The 16,059-nt window shown below is 39.4% G+C and overlaps 1 protein-coding gene across 1 annotated transcript; it reads right to left on the minus strand.

Annotated features, from left to right (window-relative positions):
* Positions 1-1,814: 1,814 nt before the first annotated feature.
* On the minus strand, positions 1,815-8,423 carry LOC147650378 (interleukin-5-like). The gene is made up of 4 exons (XM_086852200.1): positions 4,803-8,423; positions 4,599-4,631; positions 2,299-2,433; positions 1,815-1,965 (listed from the first exon to the last, which is right to left on the minus strand). The coding sequence occupies exons 1-4, from the start codon at positions 4,980-4,982 to the stop codon at positions 1,867-1,869; spliced, it is 447 nt and encodes a 148-aa protein (XP_086708326.1). The 5' UTR covers positions 4,983-8,423; the 3' UTR covers positions 1,815-1,866.
* Positions 8,424-16,059: the final 7,636 nt, after the last annotated feature.

Here is a 16,059-nt window from a genome sequence, read left to right on the forward strand (position 1 = left end):
AAGGATGCTGTGGGGATGTGCTGAGCACGAACGGGACCTGGACTCACCTCGGGAATCGCAATCGCTGCCAAACGGGGGACTCGAATGGAATGAAGGAGCTCTGAGGAAAGGAAGGAAAGCCCTAAGATTTTTCCTGCCCAAAAGCTCTCCCGGCAGCTGCATGGAGCATTTCTGGTCTCCTGTTGCCACCTGCCGTCAGCAGACTCCTGTGCGGAGGCTGCTCTGCTCTGGGGACTAAGCAGAGCACAGCGCCTGACAAAACAACTTAAAAATCATAATTTTGCTGATTAACCCTTGTTTCACCAGTAATTCTTCCTGCTTTGCCCATCTTATGGAGCAATACTGTGAAAAACTGCATTTTTCCTTCATGAAAGATGGATAACGCTAGAACACACTGGGAAAATCAGCATGTGGCAAGAAAATGTTTTGTTTCTGCATATTTGTTCTGTCATCACAAGATTCTCACCTGTCTTTTTGCCGGTGTTCCTGAGGATGCCCCTGAAAAAGGAGCAGGGATGCTGACATGTTGTATCAGAACGTCTGACACATGAGTTTGGAACACTTAAACACTTGGCAACACTGTGACAAGTGCCTTGCTCATCTGCTCAGCTCCTTTTTTCGTGATATCAAAATTGGTAGATTTTCGAAGAAGCTTCTCCTATGATCAGAAAGACACTGCTGGAACCCACCTCTCTATCTGACCAAAAATCTCTTCTCTATTTTGGTCTCATTTCTTTCTCATATATATATATATATATATGAAATTAATTTATGCTGGGATATCCATAGAAAAAAATGCAAGCATTGTCCAGGGAGCTAGAGAGAATGTGTGAGCTCAGCTCTGTTGCAGAGTTGGGTACCTTAATGGACTCTCTGTTTTTTAATTCATGCATCATTGGAAACAGCTTTCAGCAACACATTTACTCACCTCAAGGATCTAATTCCCCTGGCTAGATTAGATAACTGTATTTCCTGAAGTGTGGGAATAGCTTGGAAGAAATTTGTGGGGAAAGGGGAGGGAGAAGCACAGAGACAATTATTCATTTAATTAAAAGTAGAAAAAAAAACCCTTCTTTGTCTATTTTTTCTATATATTATTTTCTCTCCTTTTGTCTATAAAATATAACATAATTTAATTGACACAATAGAAATAAATTTGTACTGATCTAAACACTCCTATCCATTAACATTATAAAAAACCCATTAATTCTCTAAGTGCTATATGTTCAGATCATTACAAATCTTTAGTTGTCAAATTTACACTGATCTACCAAAGCTGCAGGTAGAGGAAAATCCCAGGACGTGTTTCTCAGTGCTTATGGAATAAGGAGGTTATGTGAGAGCAGTAAAACATTCCAGTAGAAATCTGACCTTAAACCTTCAAAGTCCAAAGGTATTCAGACAGTCCCTCCTGCACTGTCCCAGTCTGGTTTCAAAGAAAGGCAAAGGAGATGTATTCACATCCTGCATCATCTGACACTGGTATTGATGGCACAGCAAGGCTCCTTGGGCCAGGTGATGGTTGGATCGGGGGTGTGCTGTGAGCCAGCTGCTTCTGCTCATACCCACCCCTCTTCAGTCTCCTTGTGACTCAGAAATTAACTCCTCATGAGAAACAGAGATTTCATGCCTAGTCAGGTCTTTCTGTAATCCCCTGCATGATTTGGTTTATCAAGCATTTAAATTTCCATCTCAAAATAGAAATGCCATTTTGCCACCAGATACTTCGAGATGCCAAACATGAAGCAGTGCAGTACCACTGAAACTGAAGGTGTGCCCTGACAAATTTTAACACAAAGGAGGAACACTCCTTAAACAAGGAAAGATTTTACTGCCCATATAAATTTACAGCAATTTTAGAAATTTCTAACTCTTCACTCTTGTGTCTTTTAATACTTTCCGGATGAATGTCATCAGCTTTTTTATAAATATTGTTGTGCTCCTTCTTTCTGTATCACATAGCCCCTGAAAAATGAATCAAGAAAATGAAATTGCTTAATATTTAATCATTATTTAGAGCTTTTTAATCTCAATATCATTTTATAAGTGATAAAATTTTTCTTTGATTTGCTTATCATACATATGAATCCTTATTTTAGAAGTGGATCAAGCTGCACATCAGGACAAGGGAAGGTTATAAACATGAAATAATGCTAGGATTTAGTCTTCTATGTACTAAAAAGAAGCCAGTACAGAAATTACTCTCTTGTAGATGTAAAGACACACTTGTGAATTATAGATCTTATTTTGTTACATGTCTGCTGCATGATCTCTGGCAGACAACAAATAAATTCCTACCTCTTCTGCCAGGTTTGGCATGAGCCATTGCTTCAGTCTTTCAAAATTCTGGAAAAAAGCATTGAATTTTTTCATAGCTGGATTATTTTTCAGCTGCTCCATTCCTTTGAAGATTGTACTGATACAATTCACATCCTAAAATGGAAGAAATAGAAAAATGAGATACAAGTATTCAAAACCACAATGAATAAGCTACATGAATTTATTAGAAAACATTGTCAGTTTTGCTCAGCTGACTGAGCACAAATACATTCTTATTGACTTTTGGGCTTGAGTTTGCAAACAACTTAGGCGAGTTTGCTTATCTGCTGTGGACATTTACTTACTCTGCAGACAGAAACCTGGCAAAGGACAGTATCTGCTTGTGTGTCTTGCAATGTCCAGATGAAATATATCATTGTCTAAAGACTCAGCCCTGCCTCTTCTGAAGCCATGTGAAGACTGGTTTGATTTCTCACATCTACTTCTGTCTCTCCAACCCAAGAGAAAGAAAACAAATGAACTTGAGGCTACTCCAAACATTAAGCCACGTGACCTCTGACACCTGCGTGCCGGGAGAGATGGGACAGCGGTCACCCTCCCACCTCCTGGCCCTTGTCCCATCACAAGGGTAGCCACTCTGGTCCTCTGCCACAGAGCAGTCACTGGCTTTGGTCTCTGAGACCTTGTGGTCTGGACAAGGCTACCAGAAGGAGGAGAAGGGATGTGGGATGGAAGCCAAGCAAAGAGTGATGGATGATGGTCAGAGGACGTGGGATCATTTTGAAAGAGATCAGTTAAACTCACAAAGAAGGAGAGGATACGACCATCAGAGGCAAGAACGGATTTAGATATTATGCAGGAAGAAAGTGATGAAAACTGAAGAAAAACCTTATTACTGAAGATTGAAGGAAATATAGGAGACTGCTGAAGGTCAGCACTGCACCCATGATGTTCTTGACCAACATATATCTCCTATTAGTCATTCCCAGATGCTGCACAATGGATAATTTTTTCCCTCAGCCTTGCTTGGGAAGCCGCATGCTTCTGTCACTAGCAGCAAACGCAGAGTCACTGAGGAAGTCTCTGTCACCTCTGGACCCAAAGAACAGGTGAGAGGGAAGCAGCTCCTCCCCTCAAAGGAGAGCTGGGCACTGGCACAATGGGTTGTGGTGGCTCCACCAGGGACCTCATCAGGAAAAGGTATGAGTGAGCTGCCACCACTGGGCACTGCTGATTCTGGATCAGAAGTTCAGAGCTAAAGCCCCAGCCTAGGAAGAGAACTCCTTCAGACAGGATCCAGAGAGAGCTGACAGAGCTGGGAACTTTATATCTCATTTGCAAGGGCTGGATTGGGATGGAATGGGATGGAAACCTCAACGCTTCTGTAGCTAATTTAGGGCAAAAATGGGAATTATTCTGTTCCTTCAATAAATCAGTGAGTCAGATAACATTTCCACAAATAGATACTTGGAATTTAGGTCTTCTGCTAATTGCAGATTAGCAGAAGAGCTCTGTGTTGGACTCTGGTCTGTGGAAACCAAGATTCTAGTAGATGCACAGCAAAGAGAAAAGCCTTATTAATGTCTGCATGATGAGGGAGTAATTTAAAGTTATCTGGAAAAGAAATTCTTAGAGGGAATAGGAGAAATTTATTGGAGAGGCAAAAGAAGATGGGAATCACATGAAGAGGAGATTCATCTTTAAGTTAGACCCTGTTCATGGACACCCAGTCACAATGTACTGTTCAGGGGCACTAACTTCATCCTTCAGAGAAGATGAGTAATACAACTATTTAATTCCCTAAATGATGGTAAGGATACAAAAAGCCATTTCTAGAAGTAGACTAAATGAAGTAGACTAAACAGAAGGATTTTACAGACATACAAGCAGGAAGTGTGAATGAATCTGTTCTTTCCTTTTTAGCTGTATCTCATTCAAAAAACTAATTCAGAAAACCATTCCATGTGCGTGTGTTCTGCAGGAGATTTACAAAAACACAAAACATATAGTATATATAGTATATATAGTATATATAGTATATATAGTATATATAGTATAGAACAGTATAGTTGCTGTCCTTTTATATTACAGCATCTTTTTTTTTGACTCATCATTTGATTTGTTTTAATAATGTTTTATATCTAATTATATTTTAGATCTTATAATTAATTTTATATCTTATAATAGATACACTTAAAGTAATTGCTTGCTCTTAAATACAAATAGAGTATTTTAGGAGAAAATTTAAGAGCTACCTTAATTTCTAGAGAAGAAATGAACCAAAAAATTTACTTTTATTTAAAAAGACTTTTACTTACATCTATATTGTTGGGAGTTTCAATCCTCAGATTCTGAAAAACAACACATTAATTAAGCCTTTCAAATATCTTCTTCATTAACACTGATAAAAATATAGTAGATAAAAACATAGATTGTTTTACTTTCAAGAAAAGTTAAATATTCAAAAACAAGAGGATTCAGTATATTACATTTTAGATTAGAAAAATGGAAATTTGATTTACCTGAATGTCTTTTGTCATCATCTCACACATTTGCTGTAGTAGTGTCAGTAATTCAGCCATGCTGCTCATCGGGGGAGCAGCAGAGATGCCTGCAGCCAGCAAGAGAAGATAGATATGGGTCTTCATCCTGCTGATGTGCTCAGAGAACCTATAAGTGGTTCTGGACCAGTCCTGTACCATTTTATGGTCTCTACAAGGAAATAACTGTTTAGGTTGAATTTTAAAACTTGGTTAAAAAAAAAAAAAATCCATTCATTGACACTTTCTGGAAGAGATAGGTTCCAGTAAATTTGGTGTTTAACCTCGGGACAGCCTCCTTACCCAATCAGCTTTTCCATGGAAAGTAGATAGCAAATATAAGAGGAGTGGCTTTTCAACTTGAAAATTAGTAATGCATAGGATGACCCAAAGCATGACCAAGCAGATGACTTCTTCACAGCATTCCTCTAGAAATTAAAGCTTCTTTGTTCACAGAGTGTGACCATCTGCTAGACAATAGGAAAAAGACGGGTATAAGAAAAAAACCCCAACACAACCCCATGGAAAATATGTAGCCCATTGCCTAGAAAGGAAAAATTACAGCACTTCTGCAATATTGGTGGAAAAATTTGACAAAATGCAGGTATTCTGTAAGAGTTAATTAATTTACAGCAGGAGAAGCCACTGCCCTGGAGCTTCAGGGTGGCCCTGGTGATGTGCACAGTAAAGTGGCCCTTTTTGGGTGGGAAGGAGGGATGCAGGGTGTCTTGAGCACATCAGCACAGACCTCATGGGCACAGTTGGTGCCCCAGAGTTGATTTTGTATCAGGACAGTGGTCCTCTTACCGCCCTGTTCTCTGGACAGGAACTGAGAAGGGGAAAGCCCACCAGGTTTGCAAGGGTCCACTCTAAGGTCTTCATTAATTGAAGGCATTGTGGTGTATTACTTGGCCAAATCAACCAATGACTTGTGCTTCCCTCTTTCTTGAAAGCTGGAAAAGCTCTATTTTTACTTCTTTTTAAAAATTATGATGTTAGTTTACAGAATTGAGGGCAGCAGCCGTGGTGGCTGCAAGTGCAGCCCCGTGTCTGCCAGGCAGAAGCTCATGGGGTCTGATGCCACAGCATTTCAGAGTAAGCATCTCAATATTTAAATACTTTGAATAGGGGAAGTCAAAAGTCAGTAGTGGTTATGTGGCTTAGCTCAAGCTAACCTGCAAGCTGCCTGCTGACTGCTTTGATGTATCCTTTTGTCATCTCTAACAAGATTAGTGTTTTTTCCATACCTCACGCTCATCTATAGAACTCTCTCATCCCACAGCTCTGAGAATCCTATCCTTGTAAGAATGTAGCAAGTAATAAAGAAGAAACTTCTTTCAACAAGGAGGTAAAACACTGGCACAGATTATCTGGAAAAGCCTCATCCCTGAAAGTGCAAGACGAAGCTTGGGTGGGGGTCTGAGCAACCTGGTCTAGTGGAAGGTGTCCCTGCTCATGGCACAGGGTTTGGAACTAGATGGTCTTTCAGGCTCCTTCCAATTCAAACAACTCCCTGACTCTGTGGACTTTGCGTAAGTGCATCTCTGGCAGATGCCACGGCGAAGAACCTGCCTGGCACTACCAGTTGCTCTAGAGCTGAATTTGTAAGCCATAAAACTGAAATGAGTAATACTCACTCTTGGCTTACTGTGTTTTTGGTGTTCCACAGCTTGATTCCTTTGGTCTTCTTCAAACTCATACTGGTTTGTAGGCTAAGTGTCCTCTCCCCTTTGGCTGGTACCTGGGCTTCACCTGCCAGCCAGGCTGATGTTCCACCCTGCCATTAGAGACCTCTGTGGGCAACTCAGTTTTAACTCAAAGTTTGTTGGAAAACCCCACTTTTTTACCATTTCCTTGGCTGACAGTTGGCCCATCCAGCAGCATGGTGTTTTCTGTCCCCACTGCAAAGGATTGCCCATGGGGGTGCTGGACACTGCTGTGTCCCCTGCCTCCCCACACCAGGGCTGCTTAGTGCACATCTGTCTCCAATTCCATTCCTGGCCAGCACAACTGCCAACAGATTTTGTCTTGGGATTTTTCTTTTCTTTCCTCTCCTGCATTTGGTGTTTGCAGCCACTTCTGCAGAATCCCAGCACTGTCTCAGAACTTTGTATGACCTGTACGACTGTTCTTTTCCCCTTGATAAACTTAGTCTGCAGGAGATAATTCCCAGTTCTGAAGAATTCATGGGTATTTTTGTTAGATATTACAGTAGCATGAGCTGGTCTTTCAGCTATTCCCAGCTCCAAAGGAACAAGATTGGTCCTTCACTGCTTGCTGTTTTACCACTCTCTCTTCTTGTGACATATTCCATAATCACTGTACTTTTCAATGCAGGGATTTTTCCTTTTTCTCTTTTCCTTCATTTTTTCCCTTGAGTAACAGGACTACTCAAGTGCCTTTTGCTCTCTCTAAGCTGTCTCAGTGCCCCTACACAAATCATAGTCCCATCTCCCAAGAGGTCCATTATTGTACAGATGGTCTGGGGTTTTGTTTTTAACATGAATTCAGGGTTACAAAGTTGAAGAAGGATGTAAGAAAAAAATAGGGCAATGTAAGCAACAGATCCTCAATACTGTAATCTCTGGTACTTACAGTTCTGGAATTTTTCTGATCTGGGAGCATGAGAAGAGTGAAGGCACCACAAACACTAATAGAATTGGTAAGAGTAGGAATAAGAATAAGCAAAGAAAATATTTCAGAAGAAACTCTGGAGACTAGAGTAACAGACAGCAAGTGGAAATCCACACTGCTGGATTTGTTCAAAGTGTGTCTATTTCAATTTGGAATGATCAGGAGGGTGAAAGGGAAATGAATAAATAATCTAATTAGTCAATTACTTAATGACTTTTAATACTAATGAAAAAGGCATTTTGGTGGGAGTCAGGGTATGAGGAGTGTTCACATTAGAGCTGGTTTAGGAATATTATTTAAGAAAATAATCAGATGATACTGAGTGTGCAAACAAAGTTATCTTAAAGGCTGTGCAAGGTGCTGCTGGTGCCAGCTGGGATCATCCCAGGCAAGGGCTTCTTTGAGACAAGAACTGGTGATGATTCCTGCAGGTATGTGCCTTCCTAAGATTGATGGACTAAGTGAATGCCTTGTAAGAACTGAGCTGCAACTCTTTGTAGGAGCTGGCTTTGCTCTTTCATGTAGATGCATGTGAAGTTACAATGTTTAGATAAAGTTTCTTTACTGGTGTGAGTACAAAATGCAGCACAGCTACGGTGCAGTCATCTTGTGCCTCCTTAGCCTGCCAGGTGCAAGAAAATGGAAATTTCTGGAAACAAGGGAACAACTCCTGCAGAGATGCTCTGGAATGATTTCTCACATGGTTATGTTTCAATATTTTGTGCTGGGAACTTAGCTTAAAGCAAACCATTTGAAATGGAGTTTTCCCTTGTCCTGACAAAGTACCTGATCCTCAAAATCATCCAATCTCCTAAGGTTGTAGAAACTGTGTTAACCTTTAGTGATACTCTCACTTGTAACAGGCAGTAATGGAGAGAACCCAGGTGAGTGCAAAAAGCACGTCACTAGGAGGGAGTTATATACACCATATTTAATGAATGGTTATTTAGCTTTTTGCTGCCTTCCAGCAGTACATGCCCCTTGTGGGGGTGGCTGATACAGCAAGGTACACATGCACAGTACTTAAATTATGCTCTAGCAGTGAGCACAATTTTTGCTTCCTACAATGGACAGCAAAGATAAATGCCTGGACATAGTTCTGCATCCCTAAGTAGTGTTGCTCCATAGTGCTGCTCCTGGAGCATCTCCTAAAACTGATTCTTCAAAGGCCAGTTAGAAGCCAGGGAAATTGTGAAATTTAGTGAAGACTGGCTTTGATCTAAATTACATTAAATAAAACCTTTTCCTGGGAAATAGGCTGTTGGAAGGGATTTTATTTACAGTTCTGTGACAGTCTGTGGGAGTGACTGCTTTCTGGAAACAGTAGGTGCAACATCTGGCCAGTTTTTTCACAGCTCCCTTTTAGCACGGGACACTGCTGTCAGTGGGGACCTGTCAGATCCTATTCTAAGACCAGTTGACTGAGCTAAAGCAAAATATAGGTTCCTATAGCAAAACATAAAGACAGAAGAGAAAAGACAAGGGAGGGAACTGTTGGTCAAGACTCAGACAAAATGTGGATGTCATCTGCTGCTCACTCTCTGCCCTGGGCTGGAGCAAAGGCACAACTGCTGGCTGGCCCAGACTGTATTAGAAAGCTTCTAAGCACCATGGGAAATGCCAGTGGAATGGTAGCCAGAACAGTGAAATATTTTTAAAAAAACCCTAATCAATTGTCATGTATCTCCCTGAAGTGCCAAAGCAGAAGAACAATGGTGGGATGCTTATTGCTTCAGATCTCAGGACTTCCTTCCAGCAGCTTTAGCATCTCTTCTGTTTTCTAAAATCCTTTGGCTTCTCTCACCAGAAAATGAAACTTGTAGTAGTTCAGAAACCTGTAATTATGATTTTTTCAGTCTAAACCACTCAGCATATTTGTCCTTATATGTTTTGTTTCTTTGTTTTCTGATTTTTATGGTGAGAGCGACGCACTGGATTTCAGTTCCCCCAGCATCACACCCTGCAGCAGGATCATGCCTCTGTGCCAGGTGCCCTCTGCAGTCAATGAGATCTTCCCAAGAGCAGACTGCCTAGTTTGGGTGGGTTTTTTGCTTATACATCCTGAAAATGAAGGTCTTAAAAGGCTTTTCCTCTTCACTCACAGGGTAAACAGCATCGTGTATATTGCATGTTAATTTTAAAGTTTGTATAGCCAATCTTGCAACTTTCTCTGCTCTTGTCTGTGCAGCCTTTCCCTGCCAAGGCTCCTAAAATCCTTTTTCATGTGCCTAGATGGCTCTGGTTTGAAAGACCACCTTTCTTTTCTCCTTTGAAATGACTTTTCAGTAGGTTAACAGCATGGGAAATGGATAATACACCATGTTGGCAGCACGCTAAAAATCCATTTCTGCCACTCAGGCTACTTTAGAGTGCTCCCAAGGATTCCAAATGGTTTTATAATCCTGACACTGCTATTCCTGAAGAGCACCGAGTATGAGACAAGAATTACATGTGCTTCAAACTCTGTTAACCCGTGCTATTGCAGGAAGTAAACACTTCCAGAAGAACAAAATGGAAAGAAAAGAGATTTTGCTGTGTGGATGGACCCACTGCAAGTTAACAAGAAGGAACAGTGAAAGAATACACTTAAAGTATGAACTGAGCTTATGCAAAGTTGCATAATTGTAATCAGAGATGTCTTCTGCTTAATTCATTAATTAAACTCCAGTCTGATCATTTAAGCACTTAGTAGTACTTCTCTGTGCTTTAGCATGACCTGTGTTAATATTACAATCACTCAGCTATGGCTGGTTGAAAGGGGTTTGTTTTGATTAAGATTATAGAGCTTTTGCAAACTTTGTGGTAAAATGCTTCTATTTTCAACTTTATGCAGAAAGCTGGAAAACATAAAACAGTAGGAAAAAATGATGTTTCCCAGCCTTGCCTCATTTTTAGCAGCTGTACATCATTTACAGTTACTTGTAAGAGCTGATTTTGAAGTACTTAAATTATGTCCTCTGTGTGACACAGGGTTCCAAGATTCCTGTGTTTCTCTGGATGCATTTTTGATTCCTTGGGAGCTGTGTCAGAAGGGCCTTGTTTAGAGAGGTGCCTTCTCATGTTTGCTCATTCAAAGTTTATCATTTTGCTCTTGTCTGCTCTTCATAAATCTCCAGCAGTGACTAATGGTGTAGGCATGGTCTTGTGGGACAGCATTCTCCAGGTTTCCTCTTTACTGCTCTCTTTATTTGCTCTGGAGAATTATAATTTTCAACACTGATTGAATTAGCCACTGTTACACTGCTAATACCAATGTCTGTATTCATCCTAGCTTTTCTCAGTCACCAAGATGGGAATCTCTCTGATGTTCACCCTTTCATTTCATGTAAACTCTTGTCTATCTGCTACAATCATTATAAACTGGGTTGTTCCTTGGACATAACTATGCTCGATTGCTTAGTCCTATTGTTTATTTTAGTAGAGATGAGCTACAACTTCACAAAAATACATCTATGCCAAGTATTTTTCATTTAAATGTTACACAATGTCTAGATGGGTAGGTGTTCAAACTGTTTCATGCCCCAAAAGTCAGCTAAGTGAATCAACTGTGTTTCATTTGGAATTCAGGGAATGCTTCCATACACTAGCAAAAGTGTTGTTTTCCTCTGACACTTCAGGTTCTAGAAAAATGTTGTAATTTTATTTAGGAAAAGTGACTTATAATCACATTCTTCACTTCATAAAAAATACATCTCTAGGTAGTCTTGAGAAGAAAAGCCAAACAAACATATCCAGTCTAAATTAGACAAACTTTGCTACCACTACTGTATCTGTTTGATAATTATCACAATATTTCTATGGCAATAACCCAGAGACTTGCTCAGGGTTTTGTTTTGGCTTGTCACTGAGCCAACAACACTAATTCCTGACTCTACTACAAAATTTGAAGATACCACGGTTGAAAATATATTTGGAGTAATATTAAAATAAATAAGATCTGCTCACACACTAAATATATTAATTAAATAAAGAACATGTATCATGCATGTATACTGCACTGCAATTATGTTGTAGAATTACAGGTAAACACATTGTTCTCAAACTTAATTATGCATATATTTAAACGACAGCCTTCTCTCCTTTTAATTCCTGCCTTCAGATGGTAAATATTTGACAATTTTGTAAGTACCTGCAGAAGAGCACACCAATGTATCTGAATCTTAATCTGTGTATTTTTTATTTCACTCATATAGCCTTGACTCATACTCTAGTTATTACAGTGCACAACTTCCACAATACAATATTACATAGAATTTATTATTATTATTATCATTATTATTATTATCATTATTATTATTATTGTTATTATTATTGTTATTATTATTATTACTGATGTAATATTTTAAGTTATTTTATTCGTGGTTACATTGAACATTAGGGTAAAAATATAAAGGTTCTCTATAAATTAAATAAATAGGTTAATAATTCATATATTAAACATTCATGTTAACTCTTTGTGGTGTCTCTTTGTGGTGGTCTGTCTTCCATCAGAATCAGCTCTAGTGTTGGGTAAGAGTTGTCTCCAAGTATTTGGGGTGCCAACACCTGTCATCAGGACTCCCAGCAGTTCTCATGCATGCTCTGGAAATATTTTGTGAAGTGGTTCAGGGCTCTCTGTCGAGGCAGGTACCTTATCAGACAGGATATGGTGTTCTCTGGTTGCTACAGTAATGATAATAGCAAAAATTAGCAAAAGTGAATAATCCAAATAATGGAGGAAATAGGGAGAGCATATTGCTGAGAGAGTGTTGGTGGTTGTTCAAGGGGATGCTTAATCAGAAGGAAAGACCGATCTGCATGAATGAACAGGGAAAAGACATTTGAGTATTGGGAATACTTTTTCCTGGCTGACCTTGCTTACTGAGATGTGGCTTACGGCCTTCTCTGACTAGTGTCCTGGCTAATGACAAGTCCCGGGATTTGTCTACAGGTGATGCATCTTTTAGGAAACTCTAACTTCCATCCAGACTCTATGAATTCAGGTAGTTCCTGTAAAACCACTGCTGAGCTCCAGCCATAATGTTCAACACTGTGGAACTAAGGGTGTGCAGAGATGGCTGTTGACTTTAGTCAGCCAGGATGCTGAGATGATTAATCTCATGGTTTGAAAACAAGTAAGTGGTACATTCACATAATTTCGTATTTTTACCTTGGGTGTTCCTAATCCAGCCAGGGGAGTTGGAACTAGATGAGCTTTAAGGCCTCTTCCAACCCAAACCATTCCATGATTCTATAACTATAAATAATTAATGAGAAACTTACTATATGTGTTTTCTTTAAAGTTGATGTAATGTGATCCATGTTTTTCTCCATCAGAGAAATATGGGTTCCTGCTGAATTATTCTTAAAGGAAACTTTCAGTCCTTCTATGGTTCGTTCAAGTTGACAGGGAACATGACTGCACTAAAAAAAAAATCAAATAACAGCAAAATTATATTCTGCCAAATGAGTTAACTTTTATCTTTCAGTGAATTCAATAACTATTTGCATGCATAGCAGAATCAGAAATTCTGTATAAATACAGAAAGAGGTACTTTCCTATGTTTTCTGGGATTTGATAAAGAATCTGTGCACACAGAACAGAAGCACTTTACCCCTCTATCTATATCCTAGCCTTCTTTAAAGCTGCAAGCTCTAAACATTTTTTCCTCTAAAACAACAGGCTAGCTGTTTGCAATTATTTTTCATGAACCTTTGTTCAGTTCACAGAACTCGAGAAATCTGCAGACCACAAACTGAAACCACTGATCAACAGGGCTGTGGGCAATAACTTCTTGTGCCAACAAATTTCTTCCTTCAGACACAAACTTTATATAACACTCAACTTGTTTGTTTGCCAAGAGGTAAGAACATTTTAGTGCTTCAAGTACTAATCCTATTCACCCATCTTTGGTTCTAAATGACAGCAGGTGATGTTCAGGCTCTGCACATCAGGCAGTAATGCTGAGAACAGCCTCAGAAGTAATCTCTCTGCAAGAGCTCCTGAGATTGCCTTCAGCAGGAGTACAACCAAACCTCAGAGACCATGGTCACAGAACTGGTTATTTATTTCCACAGCTTCATTGAATTTTACAGAACTGCTCATGAAAAAAATAGCATATGTATTCCCTTTTAGTGGGATTTGGTCTTTTTTGTAGCCTAACTCTCTTTCCCTCAAGATCTGCTACACAGCATCATCGTTTTTCAAATAATCAACAACAGCAAATAAAGAAGTTTGAAAGTCTTACCTGAAATTTCCCCTTGGGTACTGGAAGAAAGATCTAAAAAAATTAACAAGAATATACTGTTAGAAGATATTTCTTCTCTAAGTGACTGCCACATTGTTAAACATCTTGAACTACATATCATCTTCATCAGGTTTTCTATTTCTGAACTTCCTTTGGGGAAACAATTACAGACCAGCTTCTGAGGAAAGCTTGACATGCAGTGCCTCGAGCATCTCAACTTTAACAAACAAAACACAGGACATACAAAGTAGAGCTGAAACTAACCCAGACTTCATTCTCTATTTCCATCAAAAGAACTGTAGGAAATTAAGAAAAAGTGATAATGACCCACCTCTTTGTTTGCTAGAGCCACTAGAGCCTTGAGGTTTTCTTGAAATTCTTCTACAGCACCTCCCATTGAGCCAGGTAAGCAGCAACTCACCAAAAAGATATAGAGCAACGACATTTTGGGTTCAAGGAAAGCTGTGTTTGATTTATACACCATACTCTGCCTATATATACCTTGAATATTAGATGAAAGGGAAAGTTTTCTCATATAGGAAAAGGCAGAAGACCATAGTGTGCGTTATCATAGGCACTGTGGGATGCCTCGCAGGGGACTGGTTGGGGGTTTCCTTCCTTCTGACATCAAGTAAGGGGAAAATACCTTTGTGGATAAGAGATGTCATTTTCTTACATGATATCAAAAACTCATCACAGGAAATAGGAGCATTCCTTCTGTAACACAGATCTTTATGTAATTCTATTCTTTCTTTTGCATCACATAATCAGAGAGATGGAGATGAGTAAAGCTATGTAGTTTTTACATCCCACTCAGTAATATGCCATCCTTTGTTCAGTGGGATTTTCTAAGATGAACTGCAGTTTGAGGCTGAATGAAAAATACCAGTAACTTCTTAAACATACACAGACCCTAATGCTACTTAACCAGTTTGCATTCTTTGCCCTTCTTCCCTCACCCTCATTATTTGGGGAAATTCAGCATAGAACACAGAGATGGAAAAGGCATGGATTGCACTGACAGCCCAGCAGTGAAAGCATGGCAGGTGCTAATGGCCGGAATTAGCTGTCCTGGCATCAGGTGGAAACCTTGTCCCTTAAGGTAAGTGGAAAAACTCTATCTACTGAAAAAACCAAAGTGCTTAAAAATGACTGAAACCTACTTTCAGATGACTGGCAAGGGCTTATGAGAGGGTAACACTCACTCATTAAAAGGTTACAATTTTCCAGAAAAATTGGACAAATCATTCAATGATGTGAGAAGAGTCATCTGGTTTTCCATAGCTACCTGAGAGCTTGAGAGGCCCAGAAAGACCTTGTACACATTGAATTATCAGTTTCTCAATACATAATTTAATGAGTAGATCTGTTTAAGTTTTGTTGAAAATACTGCTTAACTAAGTTTTTAAACACTGTTTTTAAATCATTGCCCTAAAATTCTGCAAGAAAAGCATAACTATAAGTTTAAAAAGCCTTCTTGAAAGGATCTTTTGATCCTAACTGAAAAAGCTCCTCATAAAGCTTTTAACATTAAACTTATGAAACATTCTGTTGTCATGACACAGCCAGAGAAACACAAGAGGTCCCCAGATGAAAATGCCAGGGTCTTAGAAGAGCATGTAGAAATAATATAGATAGTATAAGATATACTTCCATTCCTCCACAGAAATCAGCATTTGAGTGCTCTTATAGTAGTTCAGAGTGAAAAGATAAAAGTGTGTTACTGCTTTTGATCTTCTACCTAAGTTCCAAACAGATTGACAGATTTCTAGAAGGGATGACATGACAATAAATGTTGCAGGAAAGAGGTTGCCCCTCCTGCTCCTCAGCCTTTCATGTTCACGCTCATATTCATAGACTTACAGACTCTTGAGGAGCTTTTAAGTGTGCTGGTCAAAGGAGAACAATCACACGTGAAGAAATAATTCCCACTAAACCATCCCACAGCAGCATAAACATACACACTATTTAGAGAATAGATTTCATATTGGTGGGGAAATAGTGTGTGTGAAGCAGAAAACTCTACCAGAAACAGTTCCAAAAACTGTCTCCTAATCATCAACTTTTACAGAATATTCCAGAGGTGAGACTGGCTACAGAATCAGAGTATGATCATCTAAAAGCAATCAAAAAAAGTGTTGCCATAGAGCAAGCATTGTGCTGCTGAACAACTGAGTCATACCGAGGCAGCTTCAGGCCACGAGGTGACACACAAATGGAGCATAAACTGGTGTCTCCTCTCCAGAGGAGTTGTACTGGCTTCTCAAAGATGGGTGTGAATTTTTGCAATATTTTTACAGGCTGTTCAGCCAATATGGACACTAATTTCTTCTTGTCTCAAAATCTGAAGTGGCCATAGCTTATGTTTTGTGAATCTG

The sequence above is a fragment of the Cyanistes caeruleus genome, chromosome 15 (assembly GCF_971803275.1).
Source record: "Cyanistes caeruleus chromosome 15, bCyaCae1.hap1.1, whole genome shotgun sequence".
Classification (NCBI taxonomy): Eukaryota; Metazoa; Chordata; class Aves; order Passeriformes; family Paridae; genus Cyanistes; species Cyanistes caeruleus.